The sequence below is a fragment of the Salvelinus fontinalis genome, chromosome 17 (assembly GCF_029448725.1).
Source record: "Salvelinus fontinalis isolate EN_2023a chromosome 17, ASM2944872v1, whole genome shotgun sequence".
Classification (NCBI taxonomy): Eukaryota; Metazoa; Chordata; class Actinopteri; order Salmoniformes; family Salmonidae; genus Salvelinus; species Salvelinus fontinalis.
The window spans coordinates 15,042,664-15,058,599 of NC_074681.1; the positions used below are offsets into that span (position 1 = coordinate 15,042,664).

At 39.7% G+C, this 15,936-nt stretch overlaps 1 protein-coding gene across 3 annotated transcripts; it reads left to right on the forward strand.

The window, feature by feature from the left end:
- The first annotated feature begins 3,894 nt into the window (after positions 1–3,894).
- LOC129813763 (GATA-binding factor 6-B-like) lies at positions 3,895–15,001 on the forward strand. Of its 3 annotated transcripts, none has more exons than XM_055866266.1 (8): positions 3,895–4,002; positions 4,874–5,815; positions 6,656–6,822; positions 7,523–7,648; positions 7,976–8,063; positions 8,169–8,263; positions 10,945–11,004; positions 11,272–15,001. In XM_055866266.1, exons 2-8 carry the CDS (start codon positions 4,930–4,932, stop codon positions 11,443–11,445), a joined length of 1,596 nt encoding a protein of 531 aa, XP_055722241.1. In that variant the 5' UTR covers positions 3,895–4,002; positions 4,874–4,929; the 3' UTR covers positions 11,446–15,001. The 3 variants fall into 3 exon arrangements, with proteins under 3 accessions (XP_055722241.1, XP_055722243.1, XP_055722242.1); XM_055866267.1 differs by having other exon boundaries at positions 3,908–4,006; XM_055866268.1 differs by lacking the exon at positions 10,945–11,004.
- Positions 15,002–15,936: the final 935 nt, after the last annotated feature.

Sequence of the window (15,936 nt, forward strand, 5' to 3'; positions counted from 1 at the left end):
GATTAAATGGACACTCAAAAGGTAATGATAAAATGCTGTATTACATTTGTTGCATTCCCTCTAGATACATGTATCTTATTGTTGTCATAATCATTGTTGTAATAGCATAATAATAATAATAATAATAAATGATATTATAATTATAATGTATATGTCTGGATTATCAAATTGAATATTGACATTATATTATACCTAAAAAGTCATAGCATAACAGTCTTGGCAATGACTTGGGATTCAACACGATTGCTACTAGCAATTAAAATACAATTCTACAAAACATCAATAACTAACTGCAACATTTTCGTTCAATTTGCTAGCACAGAAAAAACAACTCCACTTGATCTAATCAATCTGTTGAGGAGCAATTGAGACAGAGGTAAATAATTGAGTAGGCTAGACTAAATGTCTGAATGCTATTTGTATTTATTTTATTTATTTAACCTTTATTCAACTAGGCAAGTCAATGCTACAAGGTAGACATGTTTTACAAATCGCTGATTGTTCCTCATTCATCATAAACTCGCACCTTTGTTGACATTATTACACCACCGACATAATGTATGCCTTCAACGCCATTCAGTAATACCATAAATTATTAGTAGGCCTACCTTTGAAAGGTTTTGTGTATGAAACCAACTTAAACTGACGTTAAAAGGCAAGTGCAGTTTAAAAAGTGAGTTACTTGTTGTTTTGATGATATTTCCACACTGTGAGGCACTCGGAAATTGTGAAAATTATGATAATTCCCTTTTTTTGAAAGAGCTGTTTGAAAAAAATGCCTGGAATTTCAGCCTGTTTAGGTGGGATGGAACTTTTGACCCAAATCATAGCATCACCATGTGATCTGATTATAATAGACCAACGACTATTCATCTGGGTAAAGGGATGGGCTCTAAACCATCCTATCAGCCAATCAAGGATGTGTATGTAAATATCTTCACATTTGTTTCCTAACTCCCACATGATCAGACTGAGCATTCCAAGGGCCAAAGGAGGCTCAGGAAATAAATGATAAAAAATATATTTCTGGGTTATTTTCATTAAATAAACACACACAGTGATTTATTAGACATACAGTGATGATTTAAACATAAAATTACAAAGACTGCAAGAGGGCTTTAAGAACTTAGCTGATATTTTTATTGTGACAAATCAATTAAAGTATAACTTTTGTCATTACATGAATAGGCCTATTATATACCCAATAAATATAGAGCTAAAGCTGCATATCGAATTGCATTTCTCTGGGGAAGCTGGGGCATTGAGCAAAACATTATACTACAACACTACAGGGCCTGTGCACCATGACGCACAGTAAGAAAGAAGCGTAGGCTCTTTGGCCTGAGATGTGCAGTAGGTTTATGCATAGTTGCCAGAAATAGTTCGCACAATTATGCATCTAAACCTTTCCATATTAACGTTAAGGAATATGGCTTTTGTTATATATTATTATACATTGGTGTAATGAAATGCATGTTCATTTTTTTCGGAATAATTTCATGATTCTTCAAATAGGCGAACATAGTTGCTTTATAATAGGAAACTCGCCTTTCAGTATAACAGAACGCGAGTAGTAGGAGATAATCATTATCAAGTCAGTACATAAATGCCACCTAAAGAAGAGAGGGTGATTATGCAATGAAACAAACCAACATGATTGAGATATGACTGAAGATACGGCCATCTTGAAACTCAATAAATAAATCTAAAAAGTGTTAAATGACATTGTATTATCATAGCTAGTTCTACCACTACTAATAATAACGGACATTATTTTCAAAAGTTATTATTATTATTATTAAATATTATAAGCTTGTCGAGGTAATCCGAATATATCTAGTCCTAATGACGACGCCATTAAAGTATAATAAACCTTAAATGATTCTACCTGTGTAGGCTAATGAATGACAGATTAACAAGTAAAGTGACAAACTATTCGTTTTAAATTGCCAAGTTAGCTATATAGACTATTTATTGTTGATTGTAAACGGTCTTCCCGGTCAGGCCCTGTCTGGACAGTGTGAAGATAGAGAGGCTGAGACTGAGCGGCGTCCTGCCACTTTCCCCGTGGTGATTCGTCACAGGTAACTGTCGGAGAGACACACTTCATGGCATCACAGCGAAAACACCTCATTCGTCAAGTCGGATTGGAACAGACAGTAAAACCAGGATTATGTATTCTCACACCTCCCTGACAACTGTCTGCCTGCCTTGGCCTCCCAATGTCCAGCCGAGACAGTAGCGACTGTTTACTCGATGTTCCACTATCCATTTTGATATATTCTGTATTTTTAAAAAAAGTATTTAAATAGCCTAGCCCCTAGATGTTCGTGCTATCCCTTTTACGCACGAGGAGCTTCCAATCAATCCATGGCGCATTAAACCAATAGGCATAGTTCTGATAACTTTTTTTACAGGTATGCAGTTGCTTACACCTCTCTATAGACGTTTCTAAAATACTACCTAGGTTTGCCCTTTGCAAAGCAACGAAACGTAAAAGGAATGCAAATAACAAGTGAAGGACAAATAACTATGGGCTCTGATTTGATCAAATGCGTATTATCCAACTGGGAGTTGGAACACTTATTAGTTGTTAAAAATCTAAAGTAAAAGAAGAATGGCCGTTGTTTGAGCTCACTTTACAAGAGGAGTCAAACAGAGAATAGATAATATTGCAATGACTCGTGGCTCTCCTCTCTCTCTGTGCAACGAAATGGTGACCTACAATTTACCCTGAAACGGGTATCGCCTATGAGTGTTATCCAGACAAAATGTAAATAGAAAGAAATACCAGTTGAATTCTTCCCAGGTTGACGAACGACGGGCCTGTTTGTTAACCCCTGGAAGATACAGAAGACTAGTAAATGAATGATTCAATTGACACCTCGTCACTTTTGATCATTTCACTGAGCCAATGTATATTCCAACTGAGTGAATCATCACCAGTTCAATCTAAATCCTCTCTGCAACAACAGATGCGTGCTGAGAGTTGGTGCTTCTTTGAGGCTCAACCCATTTCATTCCAAATGATGGCGTCTCACTTAAATAAACTAATTAGTGAATGGTCTGCCCTAACATAACTCCGAAAAGGAGAATAAACAAACAAATAAACAAAACAAGCCAACGTTAAAATATAGATATATTTTCCTATAGGCTATTTCCCGGGGTTTGTATTTAAGGGCCATTTATTTTCTAATAATAATAATTTATATCAAACAATGTTAGTTATATGGTGCAGTTGATAAAGCTATTTAATATTTCACTTTTTTAATTAATTCAAGTTTTTACATATAATCTTGTTTTTTTTACTCTGTATTCGATGCCAACAGGTTTTTTTTAGATAGTTCCAACATCTTGCATTATTACAATTTATGCTGGAACAGATAACCTACTTGTAAACACATTCTGAATAATATATGTTAGGCTACTTAGATTTATGACGACAACTATCATGATTAAAATTAACCTATCAGAGCCTCACTAATTATAGTAGGCCTATCATTCTACATTATAACAATTAACTATTTTTCCACAATATCCTTTGAAAACAGGCTTGACGTCAATGATGAAAAATCCAGATGTTTTTTCTCTAAATAAAACGCACTTATTATAATAGTTATTTAAATATTTGTGAGTAAACCCAAGTGCACTGCCAAAATTAGCTTTTCTCTGAATATTTCCCTGAATATACTGTTTGAATATGTCGATTTATTTAAACAGAAAAAGTCCATATACTACTTTAAAACGTCGAATTGATTGCATTTACAGTTTTAGACATGATCAAATATTTCAAAGACTACAGCACCCATTGAGTTGATCTGTTTGCTCAACTGAAATCCAATCAGAGAACGCCCTCAGATTTCAACTACAGCCTCGAGAAGCGCCTCCTCTCTAAAAACCTCATCACGAGCGCAGTAACACTTTCATTCCTATCTTCCCCGAGACCAGCTACGACCCACACACTATTGGAAACTTCAACGAGGGACGGATGGCACAGAACTAGTAAGTATGTGGTGAATATTCGCTCCTCTCCTGTTCTGTTTTATATTTTTCAGTCCAGTCTTGGTTAAACATCTGGTAAAACATCTGGTTTCAGTGCTCGTACTCCTGGTGCCAGCTGCGCAGAACCTAAATTGTTTTGTCTTGATTACCGTGCCTATTGGGTCTTATCTGTTATGCGTCTTATCAAGCGGTTATCTTTTTGCGCCAAAGACAAATTGCGTTTTGTTTCCTATCTGTAACGGTGTGTGTTTTTTTGTAATTATGAAGAGGCTATATCTCGAGAGGGGAGGACAGGGTTTTGACACGGAGAGATTCAACTCCTCCGGTCAGAGCGCGCGCTGTGGTTAAATGTCTAATGGATTAATGCCTTAGGCGCTATTACCAAAAGTATATTGTCTAGAAGTCCATACCCATCATATAGTTTTCATAGAGAGGATCGAGTCTTGTGTGTTAAGTAGCCTTTAGCCCGGCTAGAATTTTGTATCGTGTTCTCAAAATTAAGCCAACACGTTTCAAAATGAAACCAAGCCCCACATCAAGGGCAATGTTAGGTTTGTGTTGCGTAGTTTCTCAGAGGGTAAGCCATGATATGATATTATTATCATGGGGAGGACATGTTTCTTGCAAATCAATAGTATCGCTTGAAAGGTAACACCATGGTTTATGTATAGTATGTCATTAAAATGTAGGCTAATTCTTTGGCACATATCTCTTGTAAAAAATAGTAGAGATTGTAATACGATTTGATTGCATCGCCTTACAGATCCTTTATGATTGTATGAAGCCCAAGAGCCTGTTTTAAGTCAACAATGTACAGTAAGATGGACCCTTTTAGCCTTCTTGATGACAATGTCTTCTCTCTCATTCCTAGGGCAGACAACACCCTCACGATTTTCTAGTCCTACGGTGTATGGAAAGTGATCCTGGATGGACCTGGGCGAAAACATCTGGTCCATGGTCAAGCGAGAAGTGTCCAGCAGCCCAGGGTCACCGGCTGAACAGAGCTACTTACACAGCGGGCAGGGCAGGAGGGACAGCCACGCGCACGACTCGGAGGGGCTCAGGTCACCGCTGCCAAGCGATCAAATTGACACAGTGGGACACCGGCGCGCGGAAGGGCCAGGCAGATCATCTCTACACTCCTACGTTCAGTTTGGACACGGTCACCATCACAACAACACTGAGGACATCACTCTGTTCACAGATTTAGACCAGGGCAATAAACTCATCATCTCCAGTGGAGCGCACCCGCACCACAAGGGCGGCCTTATCGTTGACCCCAGCGACATGTATCAAACACTAGCCATCGCGGCGGCCCACCAGAGCCAGGCGGGGTACGACTCGCCCTCTGGGGGCTATATGCACTCCAACCCCAATTCTCCAGTGTATGTACCGAGCTCCCGGGTGGGACCCATGATACCCAGCCTTCCTTATTTGCAAGCCAGTGGGTCGTCTCAGCCCAGCCATGCGGTCACCAGCCACTCAGTCTGGTCGCAGTCTACTCCGGAGAGTCCCTCCTACAGCACCGGGAGTCCTCATACCTCCAACCGTTTCCACTACCCTCCAAGCCCGCCCATGAACAACGGGGTTCCCAGGGATAACGGCTACAGTAACCCGCTGAATGTGAGCAGCCGAGACCAGTACGGTCTCTCACGCCCCCTCAGTGGATCCTACACCAGCCCCTACTCCCAGTATGTTGGACCACAGCTATCCCAGTTGTCCTCGCCTTGGCCCGGAGGACCGTTTGATAACACCATGCTGCACACTTTGCAAAGCAGAGGTGCGCCCTTGACGATTCGAGGACCTAACGGAGGTAGACCTTCTATTCCAAATATTATCGATGAAAGATGATTAATGATATGAACTCCAATGTGACAACTTTATTTTATCTATTGAATAACTGTTGGTTACCAACGTTTTACGCATGTACAATATTTCAAATAACCATTTAAAAATATTTAAAAGCAACGAGAGCTTGGGTGTAGCAATATGATGATCATTTACGATGACAACAGTTTAGTAGACCGAATAAATTCACATTCAAGTGAGTTAAGGAGATTGTTATCACAGATTAAATAAGTTTACATTTTTATAGTAATGGTAAAGAACGTTAAATTCCTTCCCATTAAGAATAGAACAATAATTAGGTTAGATATTATAACTAGGCTATTATCAATTAATTTGTGGCATGAATTGAAGATTAAGCATATCCCTGATATCGAAACTTTTATAACGACTTCTAGGCATATACTTTTTTGACATTTTCATTGGTGTAAATAAAATAAATACATTTTTGATTACATCCTCCGACTGCACATAAACAACTAGTAGGTCATCGAAACATTTGGAGTTTATAAAAGTAACCCAATACGTCAGACATAAATAGCTAAAATGGAGACAAAAGAGCAGTCTCCTTGTGTATTGAATGTATTGGCCTAATATCACATTCATAGGCCTAGACTAGACCTCATTTGGAAAATAATGCTGAACTATCATCAAAGGATTCAACAAATTTACAACAGACAATTACATATTTGAAGGTATAGACATGTGCTCAATTAAGCCTACGAAAAATCACGGCTCTTTTATGCCCAAGCGCCTCTCTGAAGTGTCATGTAAGTGATTGGTGTTTTGCCTGTCTGTTTTCCCGCAGATATTCTCGACGACCTGGGGGAGAGCAGGGAATGTGTCAACTGCGGCTCCATCTCCACGCCGCTCTGGAGACGCGATGGCACGGGCCACTTTCTCTGCAACGCCTGCGGCCTGTACAGCAAAATGAATGGACTCAGCCGGCCATTAATTAAACCACAGAAGCGGATGGTAAGCAACACATGCTCAGGGACTACTTAGTCACTACATTTCCTCTCTATTTATTTAAAACAATGGCTTAAGGTTATCGCCTAAGATCCCTATATCTCTCTAAATAATGGGGATTTTATTTGACCAACAATTCACTAAAATGGAAGACCATTTTATTGTACCCTCCGTTCGGCCAGCATTCATATATTAACAAGATAATTCTGGCTGTCATATAGGTAATTTAATCAGGGTCAACAAATTAAATTACCTATATGACAGACATAATGATCTTGTTAATATATTAATGAAATATGAAAAATAAAATGTTCAGACACATTTCCCTAGCGCCATCACGCAGTTATTAGGCTACGCACACTAACAAACGAGGGATGCCTGGATTCCACAAACTCTCTGCCAATGAAATTCATGTAAATAAGTCTGTTACTGTAAATGGATGACATGAATATGATCAATATTATTGTTTGGAAATTAGTGCAGATAACATAAATATAGTCATAAGAGAGGAGAATCCGTGCTCTTAAAATACAGTGATTCATTATAAGGGATTGGATCACAGTCAAAGATTCCATTCGTCACGTAGCCTAGTCTCGACCTGAGACATCTCTGCATCTCACTTTTATAGCTCACCGTTGCTTAATCATAGCTTTTAATCTTTATGTACCAGTGTGTTTATTGTTGTTTATGTATTGCCTTTCCCCAGTCATCATCCCGGCGAATCGGCCTCTCCTGTGCCAACTGTCAGACGAGCACAACCACCTTGTGGCGCAGAAACGCAGAGGGAGAACCGGTGTGCAACGCATGTGGGCTCTACACAAAATTACATGGAGTAAGACACAATCTTCACATTATGTCACAAGTTGGCACTGATTTTTAAATGTAATGTTCGACGACTAGCAGGCCGTATTGTAACTAGCGTGCGTAATTTCCGTGCGTAATTGTTCACTGAATATCGAGAGCAATATTAAACACAATCCGTTTATTCAGTGTGTCCAATTAATTATAATAGTTGTTAATGAAGTATAGATTTAAAGGACAATTTACAAATTCTTTTTTTTTTTGGTCGACATTGACAAAACGTTTAGCCAAATAACAAGACAGAGAATACCGCCCAACAATTTCACGACAAAGATTAATGTATTCTTTATTTTTGCAGGTACCTCGGCCCCTTGCCATGAAGAAAGAGGGAATTCAGACGAGAAAAAGAAAACCTAAAACTTTGAACAAAACCAAGGGATCCTCAGGTAAGCAACCTCTATTTTAACCTCATGACACACAGTCTTTCTCTCTCTCATTGAAATGCTTCGCTGTTAAGGTCCTCTTTATAATTCATTATAATTTTACCACAGGGAATAGTAATTCAGTCGCCATGACTCCGACGTCCACGTCTTCTTCCAACTCTGAAGACTCGAAGAACAGCTCTCCGAACACGCAGGTGCCAGGGGTAAGAAGATGATTTAGCCTATTCGATTTGAAAAATAAAATTCAGGTGTGGGATATGCGGGCCCCGTTAATTGTAAAAACGGACTCGTTTTAACGTAATGTTGTCCCGTGCAGGCCAACTGACACCTGTCTTGTGTAACAAATTGTGTACGGATATTATTCAGCCAATTCTCAGTTAGCATCAAATATAGGTCCACGGTTTTGGTCGACGTTGCCTTTTAAACGAAAACATATCTAAAACATTGTTGTAGAGACTTCCTCGTTTTATTTATTGCACAAATGTATTATTTTGATTGGATATTGATAATAATTCTAAACTGTTTGGTTCAATCCCTGAATGCTGATTGGCTGACAGCCGTGGTATAGCAGACCATATACCACGGATATGACAAACATGTATTTTTACTGCTCTAATTACATTGGTAACTAGTTTATAATAGCAATAAGGCACCTTGGGGGTTTGTGGTATATGGCTAATATAACACGGCTAAGGGCTGTATCCAGGCACTCTGCGTTGTGTAATGCATAAGAACAGCCCTTAGCCATGGTATATTCGTCATATAACACACCCAGCCATGGTATATTCGCCATATACCACACCCTCCGGGCCTTATTGTTTAAATATAGAACATGCAGGCAGGCTAATAATAAACCTTTATCTGATATGTTCGTAAAAGCAATAATATTGGACTCATGGTATTGACTCATTTATTTATTTTTTACCGTTATTTTACCAGGTAAGTTGACTGAGAACACGTTCTCATTTGCAGCAACGACCTGGGGAATAGTTACAGGGGAGAGGAGGGGGATGAATGAGCCAATTGTAAACTGGGGATTATTAGGTGACCATGATGGTTTGAGGGCCAGATTGGGAATTTAGCCAGGACACCGGGGTTAACACCCCTACTCTTACGATAAGTGCCATGGGATCTTTAATGACCTCAGAGAGTCAGGACACCCGTTTAACGTCCCATCCGAAAGACGGCACCCTACACAGGGCAGTGTCCCCAATCACTGCCCTGGGGCATTGGGATATTTTTTAGACCAGAGGAAAGAGTGCCTCCTACTGGCCCTCCAACACCACTTCCAGCAGCATCTGGTCTCCCATCCAGGGACTGACCAGGACCAACCCTGCTTAACTTCAGAATCAAGCCAGCAGTGGTATGCAGGGTGGTATGCTGCTGGCCACTCATAGAATATAACAAGACCACTGATAATCTCCCCCGATCTGGGGCTCCACGCAAGATCTCATCCCGTGAGATGTACTTCCAACAAGTACATTTAATTAATTATATGTGTCTGTTAAATCACTTGATACATGCTATATAATAATGAGAACACCCACTGCATACAGTATATCCACTGTATATACAGTGGGGCAAAAAAGTATTTAGTCAGCCACCAATTGTGCAAGTTCTCCCACTTAAAAAGATGAGAGAGGCCTGTAATTTTCATCATAGGTACACTACAACTATGACAGACAAAATGAGAAAAAATAATCCAGAAAATCACATTGTAGGATTTTTAATGAATTTCTTTGCAAATTATGTTGGAAAATAAGTATTTGGTCAATAACAAAGGTTTATCTCAATACTTTGTTAAATACCCTTTGTTGGCAATGACAGAGGTCAAACGTTTTCTGTAAGTCTTCACAAGGTTTTCACACACTGTTGCTGGTATTTTGGCCCATTCCTCCATGCAGATCTCCTCTAGAGCAGTGATGTTTTGGGGCTGTTGCTGGGCAACACGGACTTTCAACTCCCTCCAAAGATTTTCTATGGGGTTGAGATCTGGAGACTGGCTAGGCCACTCCAGGACCTTGAAATGCTTCTTACGAAGCCACTCCTTCATTGCCCGGGCGGTGTGTTTGGGATCATTGTCATGCTGAAAGACCCAGCCACGTTTCATCTTCAATGCCCTTGCTGATGGAAGGAGGTTTTCACTCAAAATCTCACTATACATGGCCCCATTCATTCTTTCCTTTACACGGATCAGTCGTCCTGGTCCCTTTGCAGAAAAACAGCCCCAAAAGCATGATGTTTCCACCCCCATGCTTCACAGTAGGTATGGTGTTCTTTGGAAGCAACTCAGCATTCTTTGTCCTCCAAACACGACGAGTTGAGTTTTTACCAAAAAGTTCTATTTTGGTTTCATCTGACCATATGACATTCTCCCAATCTTCTTCTGGATCATCCAAATGCTCTCTAGCAAACTTCAGACGGGCCTGGACATGTACTGGCTTAAGCAGGGGGACACGTCTGGCACTGCAGGATTTGAGTCCCTGGCGGCGTAGTGTGTTACTGATGGTAGGCTTTGTTACTTTGGTCCCAGCTCTCTGCAGGTCATTCACTAGGTTCCCCCGTGTGGTTCTGGGATTTTTGCTCACCGTTCTTGTGATCCTTTTGACCCCACGGGGTGAGATCTTGCGTGGAGCCCCAGATCGAGGGAGATTATCAGTGGTCTTGTATGTCTTCCATTTCCTAATAATTGCTCCCACAGTTGATTTCTTCAAACCAAGCTGCTTACCTATTGCAGTTTCAGTCTTCCTAGCCTGGTGCAGGTCTACAATTTTGTTTCTGGTGTCCTTTGACAACTCTTTGGTCTTGGCCATAGTGGAGTTTGGAGTGTGACTGTTTGAGGTTGTGGACAGGTGACTTTTATACTGATAACAATTTCAAACAGGTGCCATTAATACAGGTAACGAGTGGAGGACAGAGGAGCCTCTTAAAGAAGAAGTTACAGGTCTGTGCGAGCCAGAAATCTTGCTTGTTTGTAGGTGACCAAATACTTATTTTCCACCATAATTTGCAAATAAATTCATTAAAAAACCTCCAATGTACTTGCACAATTGGTGGCTGACTAAATACTTTTTTGCCCCACTGTATATCCATCTTAGCAGTTACAGATTAAGCTTTATCATTGATAAGCCCAGGCTGTGACTATAGAAAACCTTTGGTTAATAGTAATTTCTCCTGAATCTGGGACTAACATCTCTCTGTTCTATTCCAGGTTCAGTCCTCTGTACTGAGTGGCCCAGTGGAGGGCTCAGCTGGCTCTGGTGGCTCTGCCGTGGTCAAGTACCCAGGCCAGGACGGCCTCTACACCCGTGGGGGCCTCACCCAGTCTGCAGACATAGCCGGCTCTGTCAGAGGGGAGCCCTGGTGCCCTATGGCCCTGGCCTGAGTCACCGAGCTGGGGGACGGAACCCACCGCACTAGCCTCTCTCTCTCTCTCTGGATGTCCTGCTGCTGAGTGGTGGAAGTATTCAGTGCCTTCGATGGCTCTGGGCCTGTTTCCTACTTCCCAGCTAACAACTGTTGGACAGAGACAGCCTTTTTGCCCCTTCACACCCCTGCAAGTTTGAAATGTCTGTGGAATATTTGGGATTGATTTCCAGAATGATATGGGAAAACCTTAGTGCCTTAACACAAAGGGAAATATGTGAGAGGGGATGCCTTCTTGTTAGTCTGCAGTTGAAATGCTTTCTGGACCGACCTGCTGTGTGTGTACTCAATATATCTCTCTCTCTCTCAGACATGGAGGTGGATCAAATGTTCTTTGTTGTTTGAAATGAAGAAACCTGTACATAATGCTATGGATTCCCCCACTCAAGACAAAAGCGGTTAATTGGATATTAGTGCTTGATAAAAGCAATATCCCTACGAAGGACATTTTTATAATATTTTTTTTTGAAACTGGAATCAAGCTATCAAGTTACCAAGACAACCTTCCTGAATCAAGAGAAAGTATTTATTAATCTTCCATTGTTTAAAACATGAGTATGATTGTTAAATAAAGATATGGACATAGAGTAGAACTGAAAGAAAAACATTTCTTATGTCTTCATTTTAAATATGATTGTTCATTTCTTTCTCTCTTGTTGAGTTAGTAGTTGTCAGTCATTGCAAATATGTTTTTCCACTGATAGCTCTTACTGTAGGCCTATCTGACTGAAACTCTTATGGTTTTAAACAGGGTATCAAAGACTGTGACATCCTATGTCAGTCAATTTTTGTTTTTAATTATTTACTAAATTCTTAAATAATCAAATCCTACAGATGAAATTAAAATACTGTTAATTTATGGTACTATTTTTGGAAGAAATTGGTAGAAGCTGTTTTTTCTAAGGTGAGGATAAAAAATGTTTAGGACATTTTCGCAAACTTTTTGACACATGTACAACAGCTAGCTAAGTACTGTTTGAACAAATGGCACCCATAATCATTTTATAGATGCATCTTTTTGTTACAATACTAAACTGTAAAAGAGGACTGCTGCAATATTTTCTGTCTGCAACAAAGACTACCTAACTGATATAAACTGTATACATTTACTGTTGCATACATGCATGGGATTTTCATGATACAATTTGACAGAAATAAAATGAAAAGGCTAAATGGTATTGAGGTCAACATATATGAATTTAATGTCAATACATGGAGAAATAGAGGTGTAATTAATAAATTGCCCCTGATAAGTTTTCAGTTGATAAAAGAGGAATGGCTGTTCTTACAGATGTAGGATCTTAATTTGAGCCAGTTTGTTACAGCAGGGAAGTAATCTTGCAGCAACTGGAAATGTGAATTATTATGTGGATTATAATGAATGGACATTTTTGTAGGGGTTGATACATTTTTCGTTAGGGAAAATCATTTCTGAAATGTTAAAGGGGAAATTACAAACTTTAGAAGACTTTTTAAAACTCAAATACACGACAAGTTTGCATTTCCTGCTTTGCAGAACATTCTCAGCAACAAAAGAGTGATCAAATTAAGATCCTACATCTGTACAACCTGTTGTGGACTATGTCATAAAACAACATTTGTCAATGAGAGGAATGTCACACGTTGACTCCATGGTGATGAAACTGTAGTTTGAGATGTATTGGAGATGTATGGAGAATAATCTGAAAAGAGTGAAGTATGCCATTTATGATTCAGTAATGTGAAAAGACGATGTTATATATGTAGCTTGAAAACAACCTTTCACAGCTTTCAAGACATAATGACCTTATATGACAAATCACTGTTGATTTTGGTCTGATACAATTTGCCCTTGTACTTTTACTCAAAAGGTCTACAGTACATTTTCCTGACTTTCAACGTTCTAAGTAGAATGATGACTTTCCCATTCATTACACAGATCTAACTGTACGTGTCCCTCTCCTCCAGTAGGGGTGTGAACGGCGTCTCGTTCGCCAGAACTCTAAGTAGATCCATTTTGAGGCCAAACAAATTCCTCTAGCTCCCTGGGAAATGTCCCTTTCAATGGAATGAATCTGATGAGTTAGTAGGTTATTGTGAAACTGCCGTTTAAACTGCATTTCAGTTTCACCATCAGGGTTCTTCATCTGAATCAGGGCCTGGTAATTGTTTTCTTTTCTGAACTTATTTATTTTTTGAAATATCAAGTTTATTAATAGAATTGTTTTCCCAAATTTTTTTGTTTGGATATTTGTATTTCTTTGGTTGGTTGTTTTATTCCTGATATAGTTTTTAATGATCTTATTTAAATCTCTGAAACAATTTGTTCTGACGATATCAATGTGGATTTGGAATAATTGCTCCTGTCTTAGAATATTTGAAGAAAATCAACACACTGTGGTTGTCATTGTTGGTAGTGTATACTGTGCCAAGGTTTGCAGCAAATTGAAATTGAAGGGTTTGAGTGCCATCTTTATGTGCTGTAAAGGTACATATAATCATTTTGAAGTTTTAAAGAGAAATATGTCATGAGAAGCTGTTGGAAAGACAGTAGTAATGGATCCCTGAGGGATTTGTATCTCCAGACAGTTTTTCTAGTTGTTTTCTCATTCCTTATTAAAGTTAGCCATTCCTCTTACACACAACAACATTTTCCTTTATATGCACTCACTACAAAGGTTTCACCAGTGTCTTCAATGTGTGTTTAAACCAAGCGTATCCTTTCCACCTGCACAGAGTACCTGTCACCCTGTGAAGGATATGTAAGTGAATATAGCTTGGAAAAGATACCGTTGGTAGACAACAAATTTTAGAGATGGCTAGATTTATCCCTGAGCTTTAGGTTATCTGGCTGCACTTTGACATATTGATGTTGGAGAGTTTATGAGTGTCAGTGTAGCTATGTTCATACTGCGCTGTACTGCACATCAACCAGGTACACCGTTTGGGGATGAATGTTGTTGATTATCAACATTGTCATTTCAATTTTATTACAAGAACATATCAATTGGTTTGACCTATGTGTCCCCTTGCATGATACTCGTTTGATCAGACCAGTGTAGATTGAAAAAAATTCTAATCCATTATTTTGATTATGTCACCAACTTTACACCGCTTGTATTTTATGCCCAAGGAGTTGGCGTGTCTGCAGGCTTCATTTGCCCCCAGTCTTTGTTTAAAGTGTTGTTGTTAAGCATCATTCATGTTAACAGAGACGACCTCACATTAACATTAAGGTAGGCTCTGCTGCAACCGAGACGAATTACAAACCTTCCTTCAGATATGAAAATCAAACCTAGAGTGAAACCTAAAATAAGAACCAAAATATGTATAGGTCTATACATTTATGAAGTGGTCCCAGGCTGGTAATGTCTTCAAGGTATCCATGATACTTTAAGGGAGAATTCACAACACATTACATCACTGAGGTCCTTCTCCCATTTGTTACTCTTGCCTGAATTCATGTGCAAAATAATAATAAATAAAGGGGGCTTATATTTGTCGTGTTTCACACATGTACAAGCATTATACACGTGTGAATTGGAAATGTGTTTTTTTTGCATATCACAACTCTCCTTGAGACACCCTCAGAGAGTGGGGTAACTGCCAGGGTCACCCATTATCAGCAGCAACCATAGAGCAATTATGGTTAAGTGCTTTGCTAAAGGACATAACAGATTTTTCACATCGTCTGGCTCTGAGATTCAAACTAGCGACCTTTCGGTTACTGGCCCACCACTCTTACGCTTCAGCTAAGGTTGGGTGGGTGTCATATGCATGACAACATTCACTCTACGTTATTACACCATAAATGATCTGTAGCTGAGAAGATCAGTAGTAAAAACTGACAAGTGATACAAAGCAAAGCCTCAAACTTATTTTAGGAGTTTGGTGAATGGTGCAATAGGCTGATGTATTTGTCACTTAGCAGATACTATGGAGTAACATAGATAAGGTTATGTTGAATGTGCTATTCTAAATGGGCAGAGACAGAAAGAGAGAGAGATACATAAAGGGAGAGAGAGGCAGAGATAGCAAGAGAGCGACACAGACAAACTGCGACTGACGCCTAAAACTGCTTTATTTAGACAGTGAGTAAGAGAGACAGTGTCACTCTCGAGGGCACCGCTGCTGAGTTGAAAGTCCTTTGGCGGGAGGGCTGGGGCCAAGGTAAACAGTCAGCAGCACAGCAGAGTAGAGCTACATTGGGACATAGAGGCTGCATGCCTGGGTAATTGTCATTAAGCCACACCGTAGCAAACTGTTTTCAATGGAACACTAAAACAAGCAGTAAATTCAGGCAATTCGTTGCTGTCTTAGTCTGTTTTCTTCCATTTGGTGCCTAATGAATATGACCCCAGCCAGGCCCCAGGCCATGGGGCTGTTTGGGTAGGACCGGGTAGGACCAGGACAGCACAGTGACTCCCCCAGGAGTTGCTCGTTGATCTTTCCACAGACAGGGTTTTCAAAG